Source organism: Lactuca sativa, chromosome 4 (genome assembly GCF_002870075.4).
Source record: "Lactuca sativa cultivar Salinas chromosome 4, Lsat_Salinas_v11, whole genome shotgun sequence".
Lineage (NCBI taxonomy): Eukaryota > Viridiplantae > Streptophyta > Magnoliopsida > Asterales > Asteraceae > Lactuca > Lactuca sativa.
The window spans coordinates 351,819,191-351,843,855 of record NC_056626.2 but is presented as its reverse complement, the minus strand read 5'-3'; the positions used below and the strand labels follow the sequence as shown (position 1 = coordinate 351,843,855).

Here is a 24,665-nt window from a genome sequence, read left to right as displayed (position 1 = left end):
GTTGGGTCGGGTTTACTTTAGATGGGTTGATTACAATTGATATTGGATACGATTAAACCAGGAACTTAAAATTTTAGTAACATACAAATTACAAACTAGAATGCTAGTTGATCGATGGTTTTCCCTATTCATGATTCCATTGAAAATCCGTGTTGATAAGACCAACAACGACAAAATTAATGAGGAACTTAGAGAATTAGCGGCCAATCCAATCCAATTTTCTCTTTAATTATAGTTTATCTCTCATGAAGCTCAACCAAACCCGATTATTATATATAGGGTTTAGGTCATTTTTAGTCATTAGAAAAACCTGAAAATTTTAGTTTCACTTTGGGTCCCTTGTAAAGTTGTAACATCCAAAAATACATCTCAATATTTTTTTTTTGTTTTAATAATAAAAATCATATGTTGAACGTCATATCATAAAACCATACGTCAAATATGTCAAACCATAATAAAATGTCGTGATACAACTGTATCAAATCAAAATAAGTATCAAAACAATCTCCCAGGACAAAAACTGAAGCTGTGGTGTGTGCGATGCCATCATCCCGAGCTCTTCCCTTTACTTGCGGAAGTACCTGAAACCAAAACTGAAACTGTAAGCATGAAGCTTAGTGATCTCCCCCAAATTACCACATACCATACAAACATATAACAATTACTGGGCCTTGCCCACCACATCGGACCGAAGTCCGGAACTAACCAGGTCCTTGCCCTCTGCATCGGACCGAAGTCCGGAACTACTAAGGCCTTGCCTCCTACATCGGACCGGAATCCGGAACTAACTGCATCGGACCGAAGTCCGGAACTGACTGCATCGGACAGAAGTCCGGAACTACTGAACATAGCATAGCATAAACATATCAACTAACACAACAACACATACTGCATACTAATTCGGGCCATAACCCGGAACACATAACACGCAAACCTGTCTGAGCTACGAAGGCGTCAAACATACTAACTACTGCATCAAACCGAGGTCCGAAAACTATTACTAATTGAGCGGGCCGGCATTGTGGCCTTAGACCCGTTCCTACTAGAAGGGAACTCACCTCGTGAACTGGCTGCTGAGTGTATGGCTCTGGAAGCTATCTACTGCTGCTCCGGTGTCTCCCCGACTACAATTCCACAAACACACTCAATCAAATACTAATAACTGTATTGGGGTGAAATGACTATTTTACCCCCGGTCAAAGTCAACTTACAGTTGACCTGACTCGCCGAGTTGGGCCGCCAACTTGCCGAGTCCCTACTCTCACTTCTCAACCCTGTTCGCTGCTACTCGTCGAGTATGGCATCAACTCGACGAGTTTCCTTTCGATTCTAGAACTCAGGCTATTTGCATCCGACTCGCCGAGTTGTATGAACAACTCGACGAGTTGTTCTTGAACTAAGAAGATTGCCTTGGACTCGCCGAGTTGTATCAATAACTCGTCGAGTCCCTCCATTACTGAGTCTGACCCCGGCTCACTGAGTCCATTCCACTACTCACTGGTCCCCACTCAGAATCACTCAAAAAAGGGGAAAATCGGGGACTCGCGACTCGACTCGCCGAGTCACATGCATGCAGTTATTATAAACTCGATTCTGCTTGAATCCAGCACATATAACTTGTAGATCTGGGCTCCTTAGGCTCGATTAACAAGTAAAGATTCTATCTTTACGTGCCCATAAGCATCCATGAAGATTAAAAGGCTCAAAAAGCATAATAAAGGCTAGATCTATGGTTCTCATGCAAAGCAACTTCAAAAAGGCAATAGAGCAGGGCTCTACAACTCCTAAATGAACAGATCTAGGGATATCTTGACCCATCAAGGCATCCATACAACTACAAAGCTTGGAAAATACATTAAACTAGCCTTAGAGGTGTTCCAATGGAGGTTTTAAGCACAAAACAGAATGATTCCGAGAAATACATCAATGAACTCTGATTTTGACCTTGGATCTTTGCTCTACACCTCTTCTTTTTGGTCCTTTCTTCTTTTTCTTCTTCAAACCTTCAAGAATCCACACAAAACACTTTAATCAAACAAGGAATGGTTTAGGGTTGCTCACAGACTCTCTGAGGGTGAAGGAGGCAAGTTTGGGGCACATATCATTGCTTAAATAGTGAGCAAACCAGGGGATTTAGCGTTTCTTCCAGATAGGCGGACTCGCCGAGTCCCGAATATGGACTCGTCGAGTCGCCGACTTACACGTGCTCGAAATCCTGTCTCTACTCGACGAGTCGGGCTATAGATTCGCCGAGTCCCTCTGGAAAACTTCAAAATAAATAAACATGAAAACAACATACCAGAGACGGGACGTTACAAAAGTCTTTGCATCGGGTGGTCAAAGTGGACAATATTTTGGTAGCTATGAATTAATTGAAACATAAACAAGTCTATTTCTTCTTCTAGGAGCTCGAATCGAGGGACTCGGTCCTTTGAATTCTATGGTAAGTGATTAATTGATTAGTATTGGATATCTACTTTAAATTCTAGAAATCCAAAATACATATAAGAAAATAATCAATATTACATTAATTTCTATACATTAAAATGACGACTAAATTTAAAGGATGTATGAGACCAAAGTGAAACTAAGGTGTTTTTTTTTCTGAAGTCAAAACGTGTGCAGCCTGCGAACTATGTCTGCAAGCCTCTGCAACAGAAGAGGCGGACCAAATGTTTGTAGTCTGCAATAAGAAGTTTGTTTTTTAACGTCTGCAGGTACTGATATAAACTGATTTTTCAAACTTAATTTCATGCCATAAACATAAAAAAGGTATTTTCAACGAAAAAGATAGGCGGCGGAGAAAGGAAAAAAGATGGACGACGTTTTTTTTTTCTTTTTTGGTTTAGGTTACAATTAGGCATGAAGAACTTTGAAGACAGTAGCCCATGTCTGCAACAGGAAAACCTCGCGCAAACGTTTTTTGATCTGCGCACTTCCAAAAATCAAACACCCTGCAAGGGTATATGTCTGCGCGACACAGACAAAAGTGGTTGAGCAGATCTGCACAATAATAATAATAATAATAATAATAATAATAATAAATAAAAAATAAACAGCCCCTAAGTATCAACGGGTACCGGGTGCATTAATTCCGGAGACAAAAGCGATGGGGTGGATGAGGACAAAATAGTCTTTTGAAATCCGGGATCATCTAAGTTAAAGAAAAAAAACTAAGGACTAAATGTGCATTCTATCCTAAATCACATGGATCATTCGTGTAATTTATTTTAAAATAAATGATGTAACAAGTGTGGAGAAAAGGGGAAAAAATATTTTTTGTTATTTTCTTTTAAATGATAATAATAAAGTAAAGTGGCTGAAATGCAAATTTTAAACAAATCCAGTGATTAATGGTAACTTAAACAAAGTATAATAATTAAAATAAGACATTCAGAAAAATTCAATAACTAATTATAATCTTGATGAAGTTGTTCCATGTTATAAACTACAATCGGATATAATGACTAAAATGAATAATAATAATAATAATAATAACAATAATAATAATAATAAACAAGTTCAGTGACTAATAATAGCTTAAATAAAATATAATTACTAAAATAAAACACTTAAAAAAGTTCGGTGACTAAAAATGATTTATATTTCGATAATTTCATGAAGAAAATATTTTATTTATTTTGATATATTTTAATTTTTTGTAGTAAAGACAAACTTTATTATCAATCTCCATGGATGCACGGATTCTGATCGTTGCCTAGGTCACCACTTTTGGTTAATTTTTATTTATTATTTATTTTCATTTTGGTGAGCGGTTCACATAAAAACTACCACCGATCAGTTGGTCTTAGTTGTGGAATTAGGAAGAAACTTGGTGATGGAGTTAGCGATGTACTTTGGAACCAGGTGGGTTTTGCCATGGTGTCCTCGCTAATTCATTGTTGCTTGTCTTTAAATGAGCATTTTTACGTTGTTAATCATAGTCACTAATATAACTAACAAACAATTATATATTAGGTGTCGAGTCTTATTGTAGTATTAATAAATTATGCTTATATATAAACAAATTATATTTTGGGATTATTTTTACTTTTCACGTAATGCCTTCAAAGTAATCTGAAGAGCCTTGATAGGATAAAGGTATTTTCATAAAGATACTTATGTATCTTTACAATCCTCTCAAATATAATTATAAACAACAATGTAAATTCATATGTGTGTATCGGTCTAGTGCATATATATTCAGAAAGTTTTTTATGCATTTCTTATGCTTTTAAAGAGAAAATGGATTTTTCTCTTTCACAGTTGTAAAACTCATTGGAGTTTTTGTTTAAGTAACTATTAATTTTCATGATATTCAGCCACCTGGGTTGTCGTGACTTGGTAAGACATGTGAAAGATATGATGGATAACTTATTGATCCATGTTCAAATCCTAGCATCACTCAGCTCTTGTGGCCATGGAGGTTCGTCTGTAGTGACTCCAGGGCATGAGGCAAAGCCTCGTGTTTGGAGCGTGAGATTAGTCGGTACGTGAAAGCTGGCCCGGAAACCCTCGTTACGGAAGTTCCCTTTCCAAAAAAAAAAAAAAACGGTCATGATATTCATTGTTATTATTTTTATGTTTTAATATTAAAAAAAAAAAAAAAAAAAAAAAAAAAAAAAAAAAAAAAAAAAAAAAAAAACTGTATCAACACCCCTCATGCATGTGTGTATGGGTGGGTGGGTGGGGGCTCTTATTTTCATATATTCTATATAACAAGAAGCAAGATAAACCTTTAATTTCATGATCCCTATTGATCTATATCATATTTCTAAGTCTATCAAGTTTTTCACCATCCTTTCACTTGATAATGTCTTCTTCCTATGGATCCAAATATCCTTCCTTCGTTGTCACATAATTCTCTATGTGGCAATTGATCATTCATATGTAATCCTTTGATCCATACATGTTTTCAATCAAGTGATGAACCATATGTACTTACCAAGCTACCACTGCTTCAAATATTGGTGTTATTGTTGTTGAGGGTGAAAGACCAACTCAACCAACATGATTATAGGTCACGTTCATCAAGTAAGCTTTCGGTAGACAAGCATCAAATGATTTTCTTATATATTGATTGCAATAAATAACATATAAACTATAAAATATTGTAGAAGTGATTTGTACATTTGCTTCCACATAAATAAGATGGTGTTTCTCATTATATAATGTTTTACCAAAAAAAATGTTATATAGTACAAACAAGTTAAATAATGTTACAAACCTATAAATTCAATGGAAATTATACAAGTACAAGGCACAGTGGGCTCGGAAAATGTGCAACACAATCATTTTTAGACGACTTTCAGTCAAGTTCATGACATTTTCAACCAATGTGATTCGTTCATAAATGGTGGAGTTGACACTAATGCATTTTTATTATTTATATAGAACTAGGTGTGAGACCTGTGTATTACACGGGTTTATTAAAAGAAAGTTTTGGTAACCACAAAGACCATGTTCATAAAAAATAAGTAACGATTGAGTTTGTGACTTTTTGGTAAACCGTATGCACTATTTATGTAATTTGGTCTTAATTAATCTATACTAATAAAATTAACTAATATAAATTCACATATGGAATGTACTATCTATATTAATATACATACACATTAATTAATATATTAATAGAAATAAGAATTCAAAAACTGAAAGTTATTATGTACATTAATAAATATATTTATAAAATTAATTAATATGAGGTGACATTTAATAGGTGAGATTTGAATAAAAAATAAAAAATAAACTATAAAAATGACAAATGGATATTAAATAATTAAAACATCTAGAGAATGACAAGTGTCAAAATGAAAGAGAAGAGAACATGTGGCAAAATCATTCTTATTTATTAGGGTAGATTCACAAATTACCTCATATCTGCAAACATGATAATCAAGACCCGTGACATGTTGCTAATGATTAACTATCAAAGATCCTTGAGAACTGCACCTATATTATGATATATAAGGTATACACACGATCTCACAATTGATTAAACCCATAGACAGGTTCTACGACACAATTTTCAACAAACTGCATTGATTGTATTCCTAGCGTGTCATTCCAGACAAGTACAAAGTGATTAATTATCTAAGAACAATTTTGACATAGAATGTGAAGCAATAAAAGAACATAACATAATAAAAAATATATAAGGTTTTTATGTATTTATTATCCACTTTTGACTATAGAAGTCTTTATTCTTTATCTTTGACTTTAAATATTTTTGTTTTTGATATATAATATTTGATTCAAAATATATGAATAGATTGTGTTTTAATTTTTTTTCATTGCTATAAGTTTCATTAATTAATTTATAATACAAATAAAAATATTTAAAATTAAAGTTGAAAAATAAAGACTTTAAATTTTAAAAATAGATAATACATATAGGATATATGGAGTATCATAGAAAAGTACATAACTAAACACAGGTGTCATGTCAACTCGTGCATGTAAACAATTGAAATCTCTTATCTATACTCGTTTATTTCGGGTTAGGTTCGTGTCCTATTAGCTTATAATTTTTTTAATCTCGTCTATTAATTACAAATAAGTTGGAAGAAATGTATAAAACCATATATAATGTTGTAAATATATTTGTTTTTAAATAGGAAACCTGTATAATAGGGAATACAAATTCACAGAAAATGATTATTTGATTAATTATGTGATATTAATTGAAAGTTTGGTTATATTAATATATTAGCCTCGGATCTAATCAATCTTTTTGGAATTTACTCAACATTCAAAGTATTTTCCAAATTCACTCAAACTTGGGAGTTGGGAACATAAAACACCCGAACCTCTAACACAAACCAGCCTCCGCGGTTGGCCCATTTATAAAAAATAAAACACACGAACCAAAGAAAGAAGTGAACGACACGCACCAATACTATTAAGATGAAGTGTTGTCGTCATCCACTCACATCCATTCATAAAAACGCGTGATAGACACGCGCCATAGACTTGAATGAGATGTACCAGCTTTCAGATGATTGGTCCACGTCATGCTCACTCAGTGAAATCGAGCTTCAAAATCACAGGTCAGTTTTATCATTACGTTAATTCCCCAATTTGAAAATCACGGTATTCCTTCACCGAATTCCCTTGGATTCCGCTTCAAGATGTTCTTCAAAAATTAATCGAGAAGAGAGGGTGGGAAGAAAGGAGAAAGAAAAGTATTGTTGAAGAAAGTCAAAATCAATCCACGAAGGTCATAGAGAAAGAGAGAAAGAGTGATCTCGTTGGTTCAATAGATCTCTTTCTCTCTTTGTTTTTCGTTTGAGATTTCTATTTCTTCCTCTTATTTGAATCGTTATGGGTATATGGGAAGTTTTTCTGAATTGGCTGCGAAGGTAATCTCTTGATTTGTCCATCGAATTCGCTTATGTTTCGTTTGAATTTGAATGTGCGTGATTGTTTAAGGCAGAATTCTTCTAGGGTTTTCTGTTTGTTATCATTAGGTTGTTCTGGTAACGGTTGCAGGTTGTTTATTCTTAAGTTTATCTATGAAATTGTCAATATTTTGGATCATCCGTCTCTATTCTGTTGCGAATTTTAGGTGATGCGATTGATTATGTTCATGGTTGTGAAATCAGTCTGTTAACTGAAGAATATCAATACAAGATTCTTTTAGCACTCACTGAGCTGTTCGATTATAGATATGACTCTCAAATAAGCATATAAAGATGATCTTTGTGAAGGCTAATAATGTTTACGAGCTTTCTTTCATGCTACAAATTGGTGTAAAATAAACCTAATCCTGAAATCATCATATGTTGTATACAGCCTATTTTTCAAGCAAGAAATGGAGCTTTCTCTAATTGGGCTCCAAAACGCTGGAAAAACTTCACTCGTTAATGTTGTTGCTGTAAGTCAATCAACCCACATTTAGTAATTCAGGTTTAACTTTTATTCATTTATCAAGAAATCATCTTCTAACATGGTCAAAACTGTCTTTTCACTTTTCTTTCTCATAGACTGGTGGATACAGCGAGGACATGATCCCTACAGTGAGTTTTTCTTTTTCTTTTTACTTCAAATTTTACATCGATCTTTAACATAATCCCTAAAACTGATTTCATCTTACTTTTTTTTATTTGTGATTTCAGGTGGGATTTAATATGAGAAAAGTAACAAAAGGAAATGTGACAATAAAGCTGTGGGATCTTGGAGGTCAACCTAGATTTCGCAGTATGTGGGAGAGATATTGTCGAGCAGTTTCTGCCATTGTGTATGCTACTTAACTTTCAAGAAATCATTTTGACTTATGATTTTGTAAAAAAGCTTTCACCTTTTTCACATTTTCTTGATTTTTTTTATCATGGGTTGGATGCAGTTATGTTGTTGATGCTGCAGATCATGATAATTTAAGCATCTCAAAGGGTGAACTCCATGATCTTTTGAGTAAACCTGCATTGAGTGGCATTCCTTTGCTTGTTTTGGGCAACAAAATTGACAAGCCTAGTGCTCTTTCTAAACAAGCTTTGACTGATCAAATGTAAGCCCACTTTTCAACTTTTTTACATCTGGAGGGCATTTATGTCTTTTTGCATGGACAAGATATCGGGACCTAGTTCTAGTTCTTATTGTGACTTTTGACAGTCTGGTGTTAGTCGAATGCATGACAAACACAGTACAACACGGCATGTCATATCATAGGATGAGAAGGGCATTTACGTCTTTTACTTACTAATACATACATTTAAATTTTTTTTTGTAGGGACTTGAAAGGTATAGGTGATAGAGAAGTATGTTGCTTTATGATCTCATGCAAGAACTCAACAAACATTGATCAAGTCATTGATTGGCTTGTGAAGCATTCCAAATCAAAAACTTAAACTCAATTAGAAAGATTTTGAGGAACACCATTTTTTTGTGCTTGTTTTTTGGGTTGAGTTTTCCAAACTTTAAGTGGAATAGAGGAATATTTGAGTGAATTATGTCATGCTTTTGTTAGAGGTGTGTTTGTATTCTATAATTTTTTTAGTTTTTTTCTATTGATTTTAAGAAAGTTTCGTTTTATCAATACGTTTATATGCTAAACGCCTAATCCTCTGTGTGTATGTATCAGGGCTTTTATATAGATATTATTTATTGTGTGGTTTATAGCTCAAATCATTGGTTGAAATTTTGATACAAAAATGGTTTAAGTCTAAAATGTATAATTTAGGCTTAAAGTTTAATTTGCGATACTTGGATATTGTGTTAATGCGTTTGGAGTATGTGGACTCTATTTGATGTGAACTAGAATTAGAATAGTCCTAAGTATTTTATGGACAAGATTTAAGCTAAGAAAGTAGGAACATAAGAATTTCGACTAATTTCAATACAAGGTGACTTCACTTTTCAATAATCTTAGTCTCTCTTTTCTTCCTCTTCTTCTTATTATTATTAATGATTTGAGATGTATGATATTGCTGTTATTATTGCATGCAGCTTTTGTTTTTGACTCACAGAAGTGCAAAAGAGATTTTAGGCCCAAAAGTATTAAATTGTAAATATTATTGGAATTAAGCCCATACATATGTCTAATGTCCATTGTCCCTAATTTAGCGGTGATACTAGGACTTGGGTTTTTCTGTTGGACGGGACATCAAGTACATATATCTTTACCGATTAACTAATTTCTAAACACCGAAGGAATACCACTTCCTTGTGAATTTATCTTGAATTAGGATCTTTTGGCTCAACTTTATCCTAGTTTTGCCTAGGAAGCAACCCCATTTTTCACCTTGAATTGGTCAAAATATGCGGACTTTCTTACTTTTCATAGAGGATTAGACCGAGTAACTGGATGTCTATCATCATTTAGTTATTACAATAAATGTTGTTGTAGACTTTTGGTAATGGTCGTCGCATGGTATTCCAATATTTTGAGCATGAATTATATAGTTGTTGCAGTTAAAACATTAGCATGTATTTGGTTAAAAAGTGTATGCGTGTGTGTTGTATGGTTACTTTGTGAGTAAAAACTATTTTTGTAAACACTTTTGAAATACTAACTAGAATTTATGTGTGTAGTCACATTGATTAGCATGTTCTCATTCTTTTAGCTTGTGATTCCACGAGTCATGTGTGACATGTGATATTACGGGATTGAATTTGAGACATAGTGGTTGTTGAGTTTTGTGGTTGGAAAATTTTAATTTTTTATTATTAGTATGACTAGAGAAAAGGTCTTATGTGAACTGAAATAAAATGTCACATGTTGAAGTGAAATTATAGAAATCGGTTTTATGTATTTGAAAAGGAATGATAAACATGTTTTCTTAACTAATGATTTAAAAAACATACTATGAAGCTTCCATCATTATGTGTTGTCCACTTATGTTTACAAGCGGGGTTAATTACGTATCAAACATATAGGTTTAGGTGTTCTTTTGATATCTATTTAATTTAGGTTTGTTAGGCTAGCTGATTGTTGAATGACTAGCTACCATCGCATCACAATGTATGTATAAACTAGCTCAAAAAATAGGTCTACAATACTGAGGGAATTGCACATTGATATCATAACCACATCTACAACGAATGGTCATGCCCTTACTCCTTAGGCAACATGGTATACATCTCTTTTGCAGTGCGGTTTGCTGACTAGACAAGAAACTGCACCAGAGAACATCATACCATGAGTGCGGTCAAGGTGAAGGGTTTTCCCGTGTGGGGTAGCTTCCCCTCACTCTCTTTCCTACTCTTATTGGCCAACAGTTAAAAAATTATATATATATATATATATATATATATATATATATATATATATATATATATATATATATATATATATATATACACATACATATTTTCAGTTTTTATAGTATTTAATTAAATTATATATATACACTAAAAATTTATAAAAACATATTAAAATTTATGGTTTTTAATTCTCTACAAAAAAGTACAATATTGGTATACAATATATTTTTTTTTAAAAAAAAAAAAACTAAATGTAACACCCGTTTTCCAAGATGGATCGATTTAGGTTTTAAGGAATCAAAAGCTTGATTTTTGGAGAAAATCGAGTGTCAAGACGTGACCATAGGGTGGTCACGACATGACAAATGAAACATCCCAAAAATACAAGCCAAATTTTTTTGTTTTAACACATTACTAAAACCATAATATCAAAATACCATATAATAAAACCATAAGTCGTGTGTCTCAAAATATCATAAAATATGTTTCATATTACAACTGATGTCAAATCATGACAAAATATCAGAGTCTAACTCCCAAGCTAAACTGTGGTGGGTGCCATGCCATCATCCCGAGCCCTTCCCCTTGCTAACTGAAGTACCTGAAACCAAAACTGAAACTGTAAGCACGAAGCTTAGTGAGCTCCCCCAAACTACCACATACCATACAATAACATATAAAGCACATATTGGGCCTTGCCCATTGCATCGGACCGAAGTCCGGAAACTGCATCAGACCGTAGTCCGGAAACTGTATCAGACCGAAGTCCGGAAACTGACCATGGCCTTGCCCTCTGCATCGCACCGAAGTCCGGAAACTGTGTGACATCCCCAATTTCACGGCCAGAAAAGACCGATTTGTTTATGCTTTGTTTTATAGAATCAGAGTAATCATTTGATTAAAAGAGTTGCGGAATTTGTTCCCAAAACAAAATATGATAAAATTTATCAAAACGTTTCTCAAGAGAATGTATTTTCATTAAATAATAAAACATCGGGATGTCATGTTCCGATACAGACTAAAAGCATAAACAATATAAAATAGACCTTACAACAGTTATTTATAACTACTGATCTATAATCCAAAATTTCTCGTAAAGTCCACCAACTTATACTCTTGTGCCATTACCTGTAATGCAAAGAAAACTGAGTGGGTCAGGCTTGGGAGCCTGGTGAGCATATAGGGTTTTCAACCCACAATAATATAATTATTATATTCAATTATCAAACAATTAATTCAATTACCCACCCCCATTATCTCTATTTATTTCTTAAGGATTTATCCTAAGAACTGATTACCCTTCTCCCATTCATTCCTAAGGATTGCCCTAAGGAACTGACACAAAGTCTAGTGCTGCCAAGGTTCTTAGATTACCTCTGGTGAACACGCAATTCACAATAATTAATGAACACTTAGTTCCAATATTACCCAATGAACACCTAGTTCACAAACACTTAATGAACACTTAGGTCAATTATCCCTGATGAACACTAAGTTCAAATATCTAATGAACACTTAGTTCGAATATCCCTTGTGAACCTAATCACCTAAGGAACATAGAGTATGAAAGCTCTTAGTTCAAACAACGTGATAATAAAGTATATCTCGATCCTGCGAAACCACTAATGTTATAAACACATATAAATTAAAACAATATATCATGTCCCGTCGATCCCCACATACTGACCCTATACAATGATTTTACGATATCTAGCCTAAGGAATCGATATGAACCACACACTGACGAAGCTACTTCGGAAATTCCCTGGCAGCAAACGAGGATCAATAAAGATATCAAATGAGGGGAATGGAATAATTTTCACCACGAACCTTCGTTCGTAAAAGAAAGAACCACAAGACAGTTAAGTCAGGGGTAGTTATCTAGATAACAATGCTTAGGCGTGGTCCGACTATCATGAGGTATTATACCTCCAGACTCTACCTATCCCAACATCGAACTTTGCCTAGCAGTGGCCTGAATACATGAGGTATTTCACCCCCAGACGCACCCTATCCAGCAATATAACACCAGGTATACCTAGCAGTGGTCTATTACCGACGCACTTTATTAGGCAGTCTACGAAGTTCCCTTAATTACTTCGTAAAAGAAAACGCTGACATATGAAGCTCGATCGATCACTTCATAAAAGAAACGTTGACTCCAAAGATCTCTCAAAATAAAAGTATGGGGAAATACTAATAGAGTATTCCCATACTCTCCCATAGCCGACACACAAAATTGTCAAAAAGACTTTGTACATAATGGTACTTCTGGCACATTATAGTACTATGGTATGCGAAAGAATCGTACCCGAGAACATAATAGTACCCTGGCACAAGCAGCACCCAAGACACAGAGCTTTGAAAAAGACTTCGTACATAAAATGTACTTCTGTACGTAGGACGTACTCCACCGATCATCAATCTCACCCCACACGCACTCTTAATAAGAGACTACCCAAATTCCAATCTTAATTGAACTAAACATCCCATTTGAGTCTTAACCCATCACTAGGCAAACCTACAATGTTTATAATCAATTTTTTTTTATACTATCTCCGTTTAGGAAACGCTAACTAGTGTATACTTAACACAAGGTTTTAAGTAATAGTATCATATATACACATCTTAACACATATTGAACCATATCTGATTCACACTTTGTATATGATCAAATATATCTAACGCGTATTTCGGACAATGACAAATACTTGACTTACATATGTATATTTCATACTATAATCAATACTCGTATTAAAGCCACGTTCCTAAAAGGGACTATACACATGATACCTTATCGAATGAATACGTAGTTCTAAAATACATAATCCGTACTCCCGGATCTTAAATTTTCCTCATTACCTAATCCATATTCTCGGATCTAAAACTAACCTCTTGATCTGATCCATACTCTCGGATCTAAAACTAACCTCCTGATCTGATCCATACATCCAGATCTAGAACAAGTTTATCTCTTTATCCTTTTATCTCATGGTCCAACCCATCTTTTATCACCTACCAACAACCTCATCTACTCATGTTATACCCAACATATTTTTAGATACAAAATACATATATAGTTTAACTCATTAAAACTTATATAATTCATTCATTCCACAATCATCTCAAATAAACAACAATATATTATACACATAACACGTATTTCATAGCAAATACTTAATATTTATATGTTAGAAGAAAGTGACCACACACTCACTTGATTTAGAAGATGATTGGACAACACTACGACTTGTAGAAGTAGTATTCTTCGGTAGATCTGGAAGATCTTCACAAGAATTGGCTTTTCGCGGGTAGAGCTTCGGCTCGGGAATCTCACTTCTCGGGATCTTCGGGGCTTCGGGACTTGCTTCAGGGCTCGGGAATGATACCGGGGCTTCGGGATATTTCTTACACGAAAAACGATGCAAAAACGCGAGAGAAAGGGAAGAAATGAGCAAAGAACTCGGCTGCACTCGACTTCCTTTTATAGGGGGCTGGAAACCCAAATTACGCTGGGCGTAAATTACATTACGCTGGGCGTAATGTGGATAGGGTCGTTGACTCCCCCCCTTCGGATAATATCGAAATTTATAATTAAATTAAATATCTAAATTATTTAATAAACTTCAAAAATTCATATCTTCCTCATACGAACTTTGTTTTCGACGTTCTTTATAGCCCCGCTTAGGTGAGACTACACTATACAACTTTTATTTAGACTCTGTTGGCTAATTTTGACTTTATTTTTATTATATTATTTTAGTAGGCCGGGACAGGAAAATTCCGTTATAAATTCATAATTTTTTTCATCCGACGTCTGTTTTCGCCTATCTTTTTATCGTTTCACTACAATTGACGAGATCTTTGATTCTCGTTTAGATTGTTTCGGCTAAAAACCGCTCGATCTCAAATCGAGTATTCGGGCTGCATACTGCTAAGCTGAAACTTAGAAAAATCATAACTTCCTCATACGAAGTCAGATTTGGACGTTCTTTTTATGCACGCTCACGGTTTAACAAACTCTACGACTTTCGTTTAGATCGCTAAGGATAAATATCGCTCTAACGTAAATTCACTATTTACGTCGCGCTGTGTCGTGCCGGTTCTGTCGCGAAACTTCGACAGGTCATAACTTCTTCGTTGTAACTCGGATTTTGGCGTTCTTTATATGCACGGAAACCTTGTAACATATACTATAACTTAGTTAAGATTATTCATTCTAAATAATCTTTCATCAAAAATTCATTTTTGACGCCTATCGTCTCTAAATTGACTAGTCTGGATCTACGGGCGTTACAAACTGCATCGGACCGAAGTCCGGAAACTAACCAGGGTCTTGCCCTCTGCATCGGACCGAAGTCCGGAAACTGCATCGGACGGAAGTTCGGAAACTGCATTGGACCGAAGTTCGGAAACTAACCAGGGCATTACCCTCTGCATCGGACCAAACTCCGGAAACTACATCTGACCGAAGTCCGGAAACTGACTGAACATAGCATGTCATAATCACATCTACTAACATAACACATAAACTGCATACTGTATCGGACCGAAGTCCAGAACACATAACACAAAGACATGCTTGAATCATAAAGACATTGAGCACACTGAACTACTGCATCGGACCGAAGTCCGGAACTACTGTTGACTAAACGGGCCGACATTATGGTCGTAGACCCATTCCTACTGGAAGGAAACTCACCTCGTAACACTGGCTGCTGAGATGCTAAATTTGTAACTGGCTGCCTGCTGCTCCGAAACTCCTCAGCAACATTCCCATAAACACTAAATCAGATACTGATAACCGATCTCAGGGTAAAATGACTATTTACCCCTGGTCAAGTCAACTTCATGGTCAAAGTCAACTTTCAGTTGACCGGACTTGCCGAGTTGGGCCGCCAACTCGCCGAGTCCCTATCATCCATTCTAATCCTCTACCCACTTCTACTCGTCGAGTTTGGCAAAGACTCGACGAGTTCTTCTTCGATGCTAACATCGAGTCTAACTTCATCTGACTCGCCAAGTTGTATGAACAACTCGTCGAGTTCTCCTTCATCATGTAAACATGTCTAGTCTGTGAATCGTCGAGTTGTATGAACAACTCGTCGAGTCTGTCTTGAGCATGAACCGACTCGTCAAGTCTTAAGAACGACTCGTTGAGTCTCATGCATGCTAAAACTATACAATCGATTCTAGTCAATTTCAGTGCTTCCAAATCATAGATCTGAGCTTCTAGGGCCGGTTTTGCACGTAAAGTTTCTAACTTTACGTGCATGCACACGAGAATGAGGCTACAATACCAAAATCATCCAATACTAAGCACTTAGGGTTTGGAACAAGGCTATTTTTGCATAACGGTGGCTATACTGAGCTCCTGGAGTTCAATAACGTCCATATCTAAGGTTTCCATCCAAAGGAGAGTTCAAATTTGAGTTTGACTCAAGCCAACATTCCAAGAGAAGCATAAACAAGCATAAAAGAGGGTTTAATTGAATAATAACAAAGGTGTTAACTTCATTACCAAAATTTGCAGCAAATAGAGACTAGAATCTGAACCTCCTTTCTCTTCTCTTGATCTTCTTCCTTCCTTTTCTTCCAAAGCTTCCAAGCTAGCTCAAACACACTCAAGCTCAACAATAGGGGATAGGGTTTTACAGAGGAATGCTCTAAAGGTGCTACAGGTTGGGGTGGGAGGCTATAATGATGTTTAAATAGGGTACAAACCCTGGGATTTAGGTTTTTATCCAGACAAGCGGACTCGCCGAGTCCGGAATATGGACTCGTCGAGTCGCCAACTAAAACATGTGCAAATCTCGTCTCTACTCGACGAGTCAGGATACTGACTCGTCGAGTTCCTCTTAAGGAGGGAAGATACTTATATTTAAATCACATACCAGAAATGGGGCGTTACAATTCTCCCCCACTTATCTTAGAATTCGTCCTCGAAGTCTACTGCTACTGAATCCAAAAATAACTCTGGATAATGCTCCCTCATTTCCTCCTTGGTCTCCCACGTCCACTATGAACCCATCCAGCGCTGCCACTGCACCTTCACTAGCTGGACTACCTTGTTCCTCAAGGTCTTCGTCTTCCGATCTAAGATCGCAACTGGTCTCTCAATATAATTCAGGCTGCTATGAACCTAAATATCCTCCAATGGCACGACTGCTGACTCATCCACTAAACACTTTCTCAACTGGGAAACATGGAAAGTGTTGTGGATCTGGCTAAGCTCTGCTGGAATATCCAACCGATAAGTAACCCGACCCACCCGGGCTAAAACCCTAAAAGGACCAATAAACCTGGGGCCCAGCTTGCCCCGCTTCCGGAACCTGATAACACCCTTTCAGGGTGATACTTTCAGGAGGACCATATCACCCACCTGAAACTCCAAGTCCGAACACCTCCTGTCGGCGTAACTCTTCTGCCGACTCTGGGCAGTCTGCACCCTGTTACGGACCCGCTAGTTCAACTCTATGGTCTTGAGTACCACCTCCGTACTCTCGATGACTCTCTGACCGACCTCTCCCCAACAAATCGGGGTCTTACATTTCCTTCCGTAAAGCATCTCGAAAGGAGGGCGGTCAATGTTGGCGTGGTAACTGTTGTTATACGAAAACTCTGCTAATGGAAGATACGTATCCCAATTGCCACCAAAATCTAGAACACATGCCCGCAGCATGTCCTCGAGAGGCTGAATCGTCCTCTCGCTCTGCCCGTCCGTCTGAAGGTGGAAAGCGATGCTGAAGTGAAGACTGAGTCCCCATCTCATCGTAAAACCGCTTCCAAAACCTGGAAGTGAACCGGACGTCTCGATCTAATACTACTGATACAGGCACTCCATGTCGTGTCACTACCTCACGCACATAAATATCGGCTAGCTTCTTGGCCGATATACTCTCCTGAATCGGTATGAAATGCGCGCTCTTGGTCAACCGATCCACTATGACCCAAATCGAATCAACTCCACGTGCGGTCCTGGAAAGCTTAGTGATGAAATCCATAGTGATATCCTCCCATTTCCACAAGGGAATGTCTAACGGCTGCATATTGTCGTGAGGTCTCTGATGCTCCACCTTGACCTTCCTACAGGTCAGGCATCTCTCCATGTACCAAGCTACATCTTGCTTCATGCAAGGCCACCAATAATCGGGTCGAAGATCTTTGTACATCTTCGTCGCCCCTGGGTGGATGGAGAAATGAGACTTATGAGCCTCGTCCATCAACACTTGTCGTACTCCACCCCAGTACGGTACCCAAACTCTCCCATGAAGGGTCAACAATCCTCGACTGTCATAGTCAAAGGAAGCTACTCGGCCCACAATCCTCTCACACTTCTGCCTCTCCTCCTTTAGGCCCTCAACCTGTGCTTCTCTAATCTGCTCCAACAAGGGAGTAATCACTGTCGTCCTCATACAAATATCCCTGATCGGGGCTGCTACCGCCTTGCGGATCAGGGCGTCAGCCACTACGTTGGCCTTACCCGGATGATAAAGGATCTCACAATCATAATCCTGTACCACGTCTAACCATCGGTGCTGCCTCATGTTCAAATTCGGCTGATCTATGAGGTACCTCAAACTTTTGTGATCCCTGTAAATGATATAACGGACCCCATAGAGGTAATGTCTCAAAATCTTGAGGGCAAACACCATTGCCCCCAGCTCTAAATTGTGCGTTGGATAGTTAGCCTCGTGAGGCTTCAACTGTCTGGAGGCGTATGTTATCACATGTCCCTGCTGCATCAACACTGCTCCCATACTTGTGATTGAAGCATCACAGTAGACTACAAAATCCTCTACACCCTCTGTTAGGGTAAGAATTGGCGCCTCGCACAATCTCTGTCTGAGTGTCTCAAATGCTGCCTGCTGCTCAGACCCCTAACGAAACACCACTGACTTCTCGGTCAGTCGAGTGAGTGAAACTGCTATCTTGGAGAAATCGTGGATGAATCTCCTGTAGTACCCTGCCAATTCTAAGAAGCTCCGAATCTCAGATGGAGACCTCGGGACCTCCCACTGCATCACGGCCTCCATATTGGTCGGATCTACTAGTATACCCTTCTGGTTGGCGAGGTGTCCAGACAAGCAGACTGCTCCGAATCCCAGATGGAGACCTCGGGACCTCCTCAGTACAAACCCTGGAATTTAGGGTTTCATCCAGACAATCCGACTCGCCGAGTCCGGAATATGGACTCGTCGAATCGCCAACTAAAACGTGTTCAAATCCCGTCTCTACTCGACGAGTCTGGCTACTGACTCGTCGAGTTCCTCTTAAGGAGGGAAGATACTTATATTTAAATCACATACCAAAAATGGGGCGTTACAACAAGCCAATATGAAAAACGCATTTCAGAACTGTTGTAACACCCTGTTTCGCATCGTTTCGTAATACGGGGTGGTGACCTGAAGACTGAGGATCATCAGGTTTAGGGAATTTAAGGAAAAGATATTTAGACCTATTTGGGTGTGGTCGTGTGGGTAATGTAATTTGGATGATCCGGGAGTTCGGTTTGTGTTTTGGAGCCAAAGGGTATTTCGGTAAAGTGTTATTTTGGGATTTTATGGGAACTGGATTTAAGTTTGGGAAGTTTTAATGCAAGTATGGGTTTATAAAAGCGTAGAGCTTCTCGTTACCTCTTCGTGAATATAAGGATAGTCATAAACGAACTTATAACGAAGAAGTTATGACCTTCGGAAGAATCATTGCTTTTGGGTTAAAGCAAGTACACGGGGCGTACACTTATGTGCGCATGGCGTACTAGTGCTAAGGCAGTACGCCGGGTGTACCATGGTGTACGTTGGGGCGTACTAAGCATTTTGGTCGCGGATGTTCTTTGGAGTACACATGACGTATAGGAATTACGCATGACGTACTCCAGTCAGACCCAAACCCTATTTTAGGGTCTTGTACCCTATTTAAGATCCTTATCTCGTCACCTAACCCTAATATCTTCAGCCTCCATCCCTCAAAACCCTAGAATCGAAACCCTAGCCCCCATTTGAGTGGTTTTTGAGCTTTTGGTGGTATTTCATGCTTTTCGGTGTTCATAGAAGAAGAAGGAACTTCTTGGAGAAGTGTAGGATTGCTTGAAGCTTTTGGATCCAGGGTTGTTGCATCTTGATCTACTGGAGGTATAAAGTTTCTATCTTGATAATTTTTTTTGTTAGATCTAATTCATGGAGTATTTTGTGCATTTTGGATCTTTTGTGATAAAGATGGGTTTTTGATATACTCCAGAAGCAATGGGTGCTAGATCTTAACCCCATTCAGTCCCAAGTTCATAAAAATGCAAGCTTTATGGTGTATTTTGGTCCATGCAAGCATTAAGACCCTTGTTAAGTCCTTATTGAGCTTTCAAGTCCCCTTTTTCCATGCAAGCACGTAAATTTGCCAACGTTACGTGATAAGTAGTCTTATAGAATCATATATGAGAGTTTGGCACTTTGTCTTAACCGATTAAGGGCTTATTGGAGTGAAAAGGTGGATAGAGGAGTATGCGAGGCATACTTAAGAGTACGCTCAGCGTAATGTTGAGCTTGTGTATTATGGACTTGTATAGTATGCTTCTAGGGCGAGTACATGGGACGTACCATTTTAGTACGCGGGTTGTACTCCCCAGTTTGCATTTTTGGATTTTTGAAGATTTGAGCCTTGGTGGGCCATTGGATTTCTGACTTTGGGTCATGGATGGACGTAGGGTTTTCTTGGAAGTAGGTCCATGTTGGTTTAGGAGCCCAATCGGGTTATTGGGCCATAATGGGCTTTTGTTGCTTTTGATTTGGGTTTTGGGCTTTTTTATGCATTTTAAGATGGGCCTTGGTTATGGAACAAGTAAGAAAAGGGTAAAATGTTCTTTTACCATTTAGGAGGTTGGTTTATGGATTGAGCCTCAGATTTTTGGATTATTGGGTTAATTATTGATTAAGATTGTATTTCTTTTGTTAGTTGGCGCGAGGTTATCCGGTTCAGCAGTCCAAGCAGTTATTTGGTTATAAGTAGATTGATGTGAGTTTCCTCACTATGTTTAGTGGGTCAAAGGCACCATGCAACGACCCAAAATTTCACGTCCAAAAATTTCGTTTATAAAACATTACATAGAAAACGTTAACAATTAAAATATTGTTTAGTTGAACCACTTCTCATCGAAAACCAAATTAAAACCACAACATTCGATCAATCAAAATATCAGAGTATCAATCCCAGAATAAACTCGTAACTGCGGAAACAAGAGAGTGTGTGTGTGACATGCTGCTACCGCGCCGGCTCCTTTCCCCTAGCTGAGGAGGTACCTGAAACCAAAACTGAAAACTGTAAGCACGAAGCTTAGTGAGTTCCCCCATAATACCTCATACCATGCAAGCATATAACAAACAACGTTCAGCTAGGACTTACAGGCCTCGCCCACACTCGGGAAGATACAGGCCCTGCCCACACTTCGCTAGCCGGGAGATACGGGTCTCGCCCACACTTGTGAAGATACGGGCCCTGCCCACACTTCGCTAGCCGGGAGATACGGGCCTCGCCCACACTCTACTATCTGGGAGATACGGGCCTAGCCCACACTCCAACCTCGGAGAGATACGGGCCCTGCCCACACTCAACCGCTAACCCATAATATACAAGTATCACACAGACAACAAGTATAAGCAACTTTATCATATTGACACATATATCATACTCGACTAAACCCAGAGATACGGGCTCGGCCCACACTCTCGTACTAACATCTCATCTACATGAGTCGGCCTTGGTGCCTTAGACCCGTTTCTACTGAAAAGGAAACTCACCTCGAAATAGCTACTAATCTGGTAGAGAACTGACTGCCTACTGTTGCTCCGGAAATCCTCCGGCTGCAAATCCCACAACATACTCAGTCAATCACTGCTAACTGTCCATTGGGTAAAAAGACCATTTTACCCCTGATCATGTCATAAGTCAAAGTCAGAGTCAACTTTCAGTTGACCCGACTCGCCGAGTTGGCTCTCCAACTCGCCGAGTCCCTAACCAAACGACTGTCCTGGATCCCGACCCTACTCGTCGAGTTAGGCGTTGCCTCGACGAGTTCTTCTTCTTAACTGAGGTTCAAGTCCTTCATCCTACTCGCCGAGTTGTATGAACAACTCGCCGAGTTCATCTTTATCCGAAGAACACTTTATGCTGTGACTCGCCGAGTTGTATGAACAATTCGCCGAGTCTGTTCTTGATCTAAGGAGATTGCCTTGAACTCGCCGAGTTAGGGCATGGACTCGCCGAGTTCCTCCATGGATGAGTTTGGCTTCCAACTCACTGAGTCACACCCCGTGACTCACTACACCCACTCGACACAACGAAAATGGGACAACTCCGAGACTCGCGAGCAGACTCGCCGAGTCGTCGCCATGCATTCACTATATATGCGATTTTGCTCGATTCCAGTCCATTCCATTTACAGATCTGGGTTCCTAGAGCATGAATGACACGTAAAGTTTCCAACTTTACGTGTGGATACTCACCAATGAGGGATTTAGGGCTCAAAATGCCTCAAAAGGGTAGATCTAGGGTGAACAAGCAACATGGGTCCATAAAGGTAACATATCTGAGCTCCTGGAGCTCAATCTTGCCTAGATCTAAAGGCCAATCAACTTATTACGACTTATATTGCACATACAAGATTGGGGATTGGCTTAAGAATGACTTAAATGAAGTAATAAGCATAGAAACAGGGGGAAAACGGGTTATACCTCAAAGGAACTGCTGAGAGAGCACAAAGATGCTTGGATTCCTTCCCTTCCTCTTGATCTACTCCCCTTTTGCTTCAAAACCTTCAAGAACACACAACAATTTCTTCAAAATCTCAATGAACAAGCTTAGAAAGAGGGTTGGGAGATCTGAGGGTGAATGGGGGCTGGCCTGGGGCGGATATGACGTTTAAATAGGGTGCAAACCCCTGAAACTTAGGGTTTCATCCAACAGCGGTGACTCGCCGAGTCCAGGATATGGACTCGCCGAGTCGCCAACTTAAACGTGTCCCGGGTCCCGTATCTACTCGGCGAGTCGGACCTATGACTCGCCGAGTCCAAGGCTACAAAAAAAGAGAATACTCAAATAAGATTTACGTACCAGGAACCAGGTGCTACACACCAGTACCGGCCCATGGTTTGTTATGCTTAGAATGATTATTGTCTGCATGACTCTTGCATGTGTTATGTGTTTTATGTTTATCGAGCGGGGCTGGATGTTGGGCGGTGCCTGATGAGTATATTGTATGTTAGTTATTTGTATGTGTTTTTATGATTATCGGGTACGACCCGATGTCGGGCGGGTCCCGAAGACTAGTCTGTATTCTATTTATCTCTATGATTATGGCATGTGTTGTGTTTTTATATGTTTATATGTTTATACCGAACATGGCCTGATGACTAACAGATCTATATACTGAGCGGGGCTCGATGTCGGGCGGAGCCCGATGCCGGGCGGGGCTCAATATATGTTGATATGTATGGTATGTGGTATTTTAGGGAATTCACTAAGCTTTGTGCTTACAGTTTTCTGTTTTGGTTTCAGGTGTTTCAGTTTCAAAATGGTAGGGCCTGGTTTGATCGCAGTGCATCCACCCATGTTTCCGCAACGTGTCAATTTTGGGATTGTACTCTGATAACTATTTTACTTTGAATGATTTTGTAAAAGATAATTGGTGATTCGATTGTATTAAAAATGGAATTTTTACCTCTTGATTTTGGGATGTTACAACTGTTCGCACGACGTGATACATAGGTGATTACGATGTGAAGCCTATTGCAGCCCAAGCCCATGATCTTTTATGGTTTCCTTCGTATTTAAACCCCTCTAAGTCAATTTTAGGGTTCATTATCAACTTTCATCATCCTCAAACTCAGAAAAACCCTAACCATAGCCTCTCCTTGTGGTTCTTGGCTCATTTTGGCGCTTTTGGAAGCTTGAAGAAGAAGAAGACGTGTTCTAGAGTGTTGATCCAACAAGGAAGCTTCATCATCATCATCATCTTGAACTCATTCTGGACCTTTGTAAGTGTCCAAGATCCAAACTTTATTGCTTAATGTCGCTAGATCTAAGTTTTTGTCCCATGTTCTTCATGTTTGTGCAAGCTTAAATGGAAGGGAATCATAAACTTGGCAACTGTATGGGTTCTAAGGGTCCCTTGAGTATCATAAGGTTCAGATCTAGAAGTTGATTGATTATTGGATCCATGCATATGAGTTTTGGTGTTATATCTTCGCTTTTAACTTAGAAGGGATAAAGGACATACATAAAGCATGTATGCCCATAAAGTGATCATTTTTATGGACCTTTGGAGTCCCCTTTAGCTTATGGAAAAGTTGGAGTTAGAGACTTAATAGATTAAGGACTCAAATATTTGGGATGTTGCTTCAGACTATAGTCACGACATGACACTAAGGGTGTCACGACGTGACCATGTAAGGAATCTGTGACTGTTGTGTCTTTTATGCTCACGACGTGATAGAAGAATGTTCACGTTGTGAGGTTTGCTTAACGAGTTGTCTGTGACCGAGTTGGCTGAGTTGGAGCGAGTCGAGTTGGAATCAGGCCGAGTGTGCTCTCACGACGTGACTGGTCATAATGTGAGACTTAATTTTGGACGGTGTTTGTTGTTGGCTTTGACTTTGACCGTTGACTTTTGGCATGGGTTGACTTTTGGTCAAATTTCTATTTTTTAGAATGTAGACTTAGGTTTACCTTGTGTGAATTATTAGGAGGTGTTTAGCACCCATTTGTTGGCTGGAGGAAACTGTTAGCTGAGGATGTCGTGACATTGAGCTGAGTTTTTAGCCGACTTTGTGAGACATGTGAGTCTTCTCACTATACCCTATAAGAAGACCATGTGGTATCAGAGCCATGGTTTGAGTGCACTGGATGAGCATTCGTGTGAATCCGAACTCAAACTAAGGATCTATAAAAGTTTTCAAAGGTAACTAAAGAAGGAT

At 38.4% G+C, this 24,665-nt stretch overlaps 1 protein-coding gene across 1 annotated transcript; it reads left to right on the top strand.

Moving 5' to 3' along the window:
• Positions 1-7,065: 7,065 nt before the first annotated feature.
• On the top strand, positions 7,066-9,114 carry LOC111906424 (ADP-ribosylation factor-like protein 8a). Its single transcript, XM_023902185.3, has 6 exons — positions 7,066-7,361; positions 7,795-7,876; positions 7,986-8,018; positions 8,118-8,239; positions 8,345-8,506; positions 8,729-9,114. Exons 1-6 carry the CDS (start codon positions 7,324-7,326, stop codon positions 8,844-8,846), a joined length of 555 nt encoding a protein of 184 aa, XP_023757953.1. The 5' UTR covers positions 7,066-7,323; the 3' UTR covers positions 8,847-9,114.
• Positions 9,115-24,665: the final 15,551 nt, after the last annotated feature.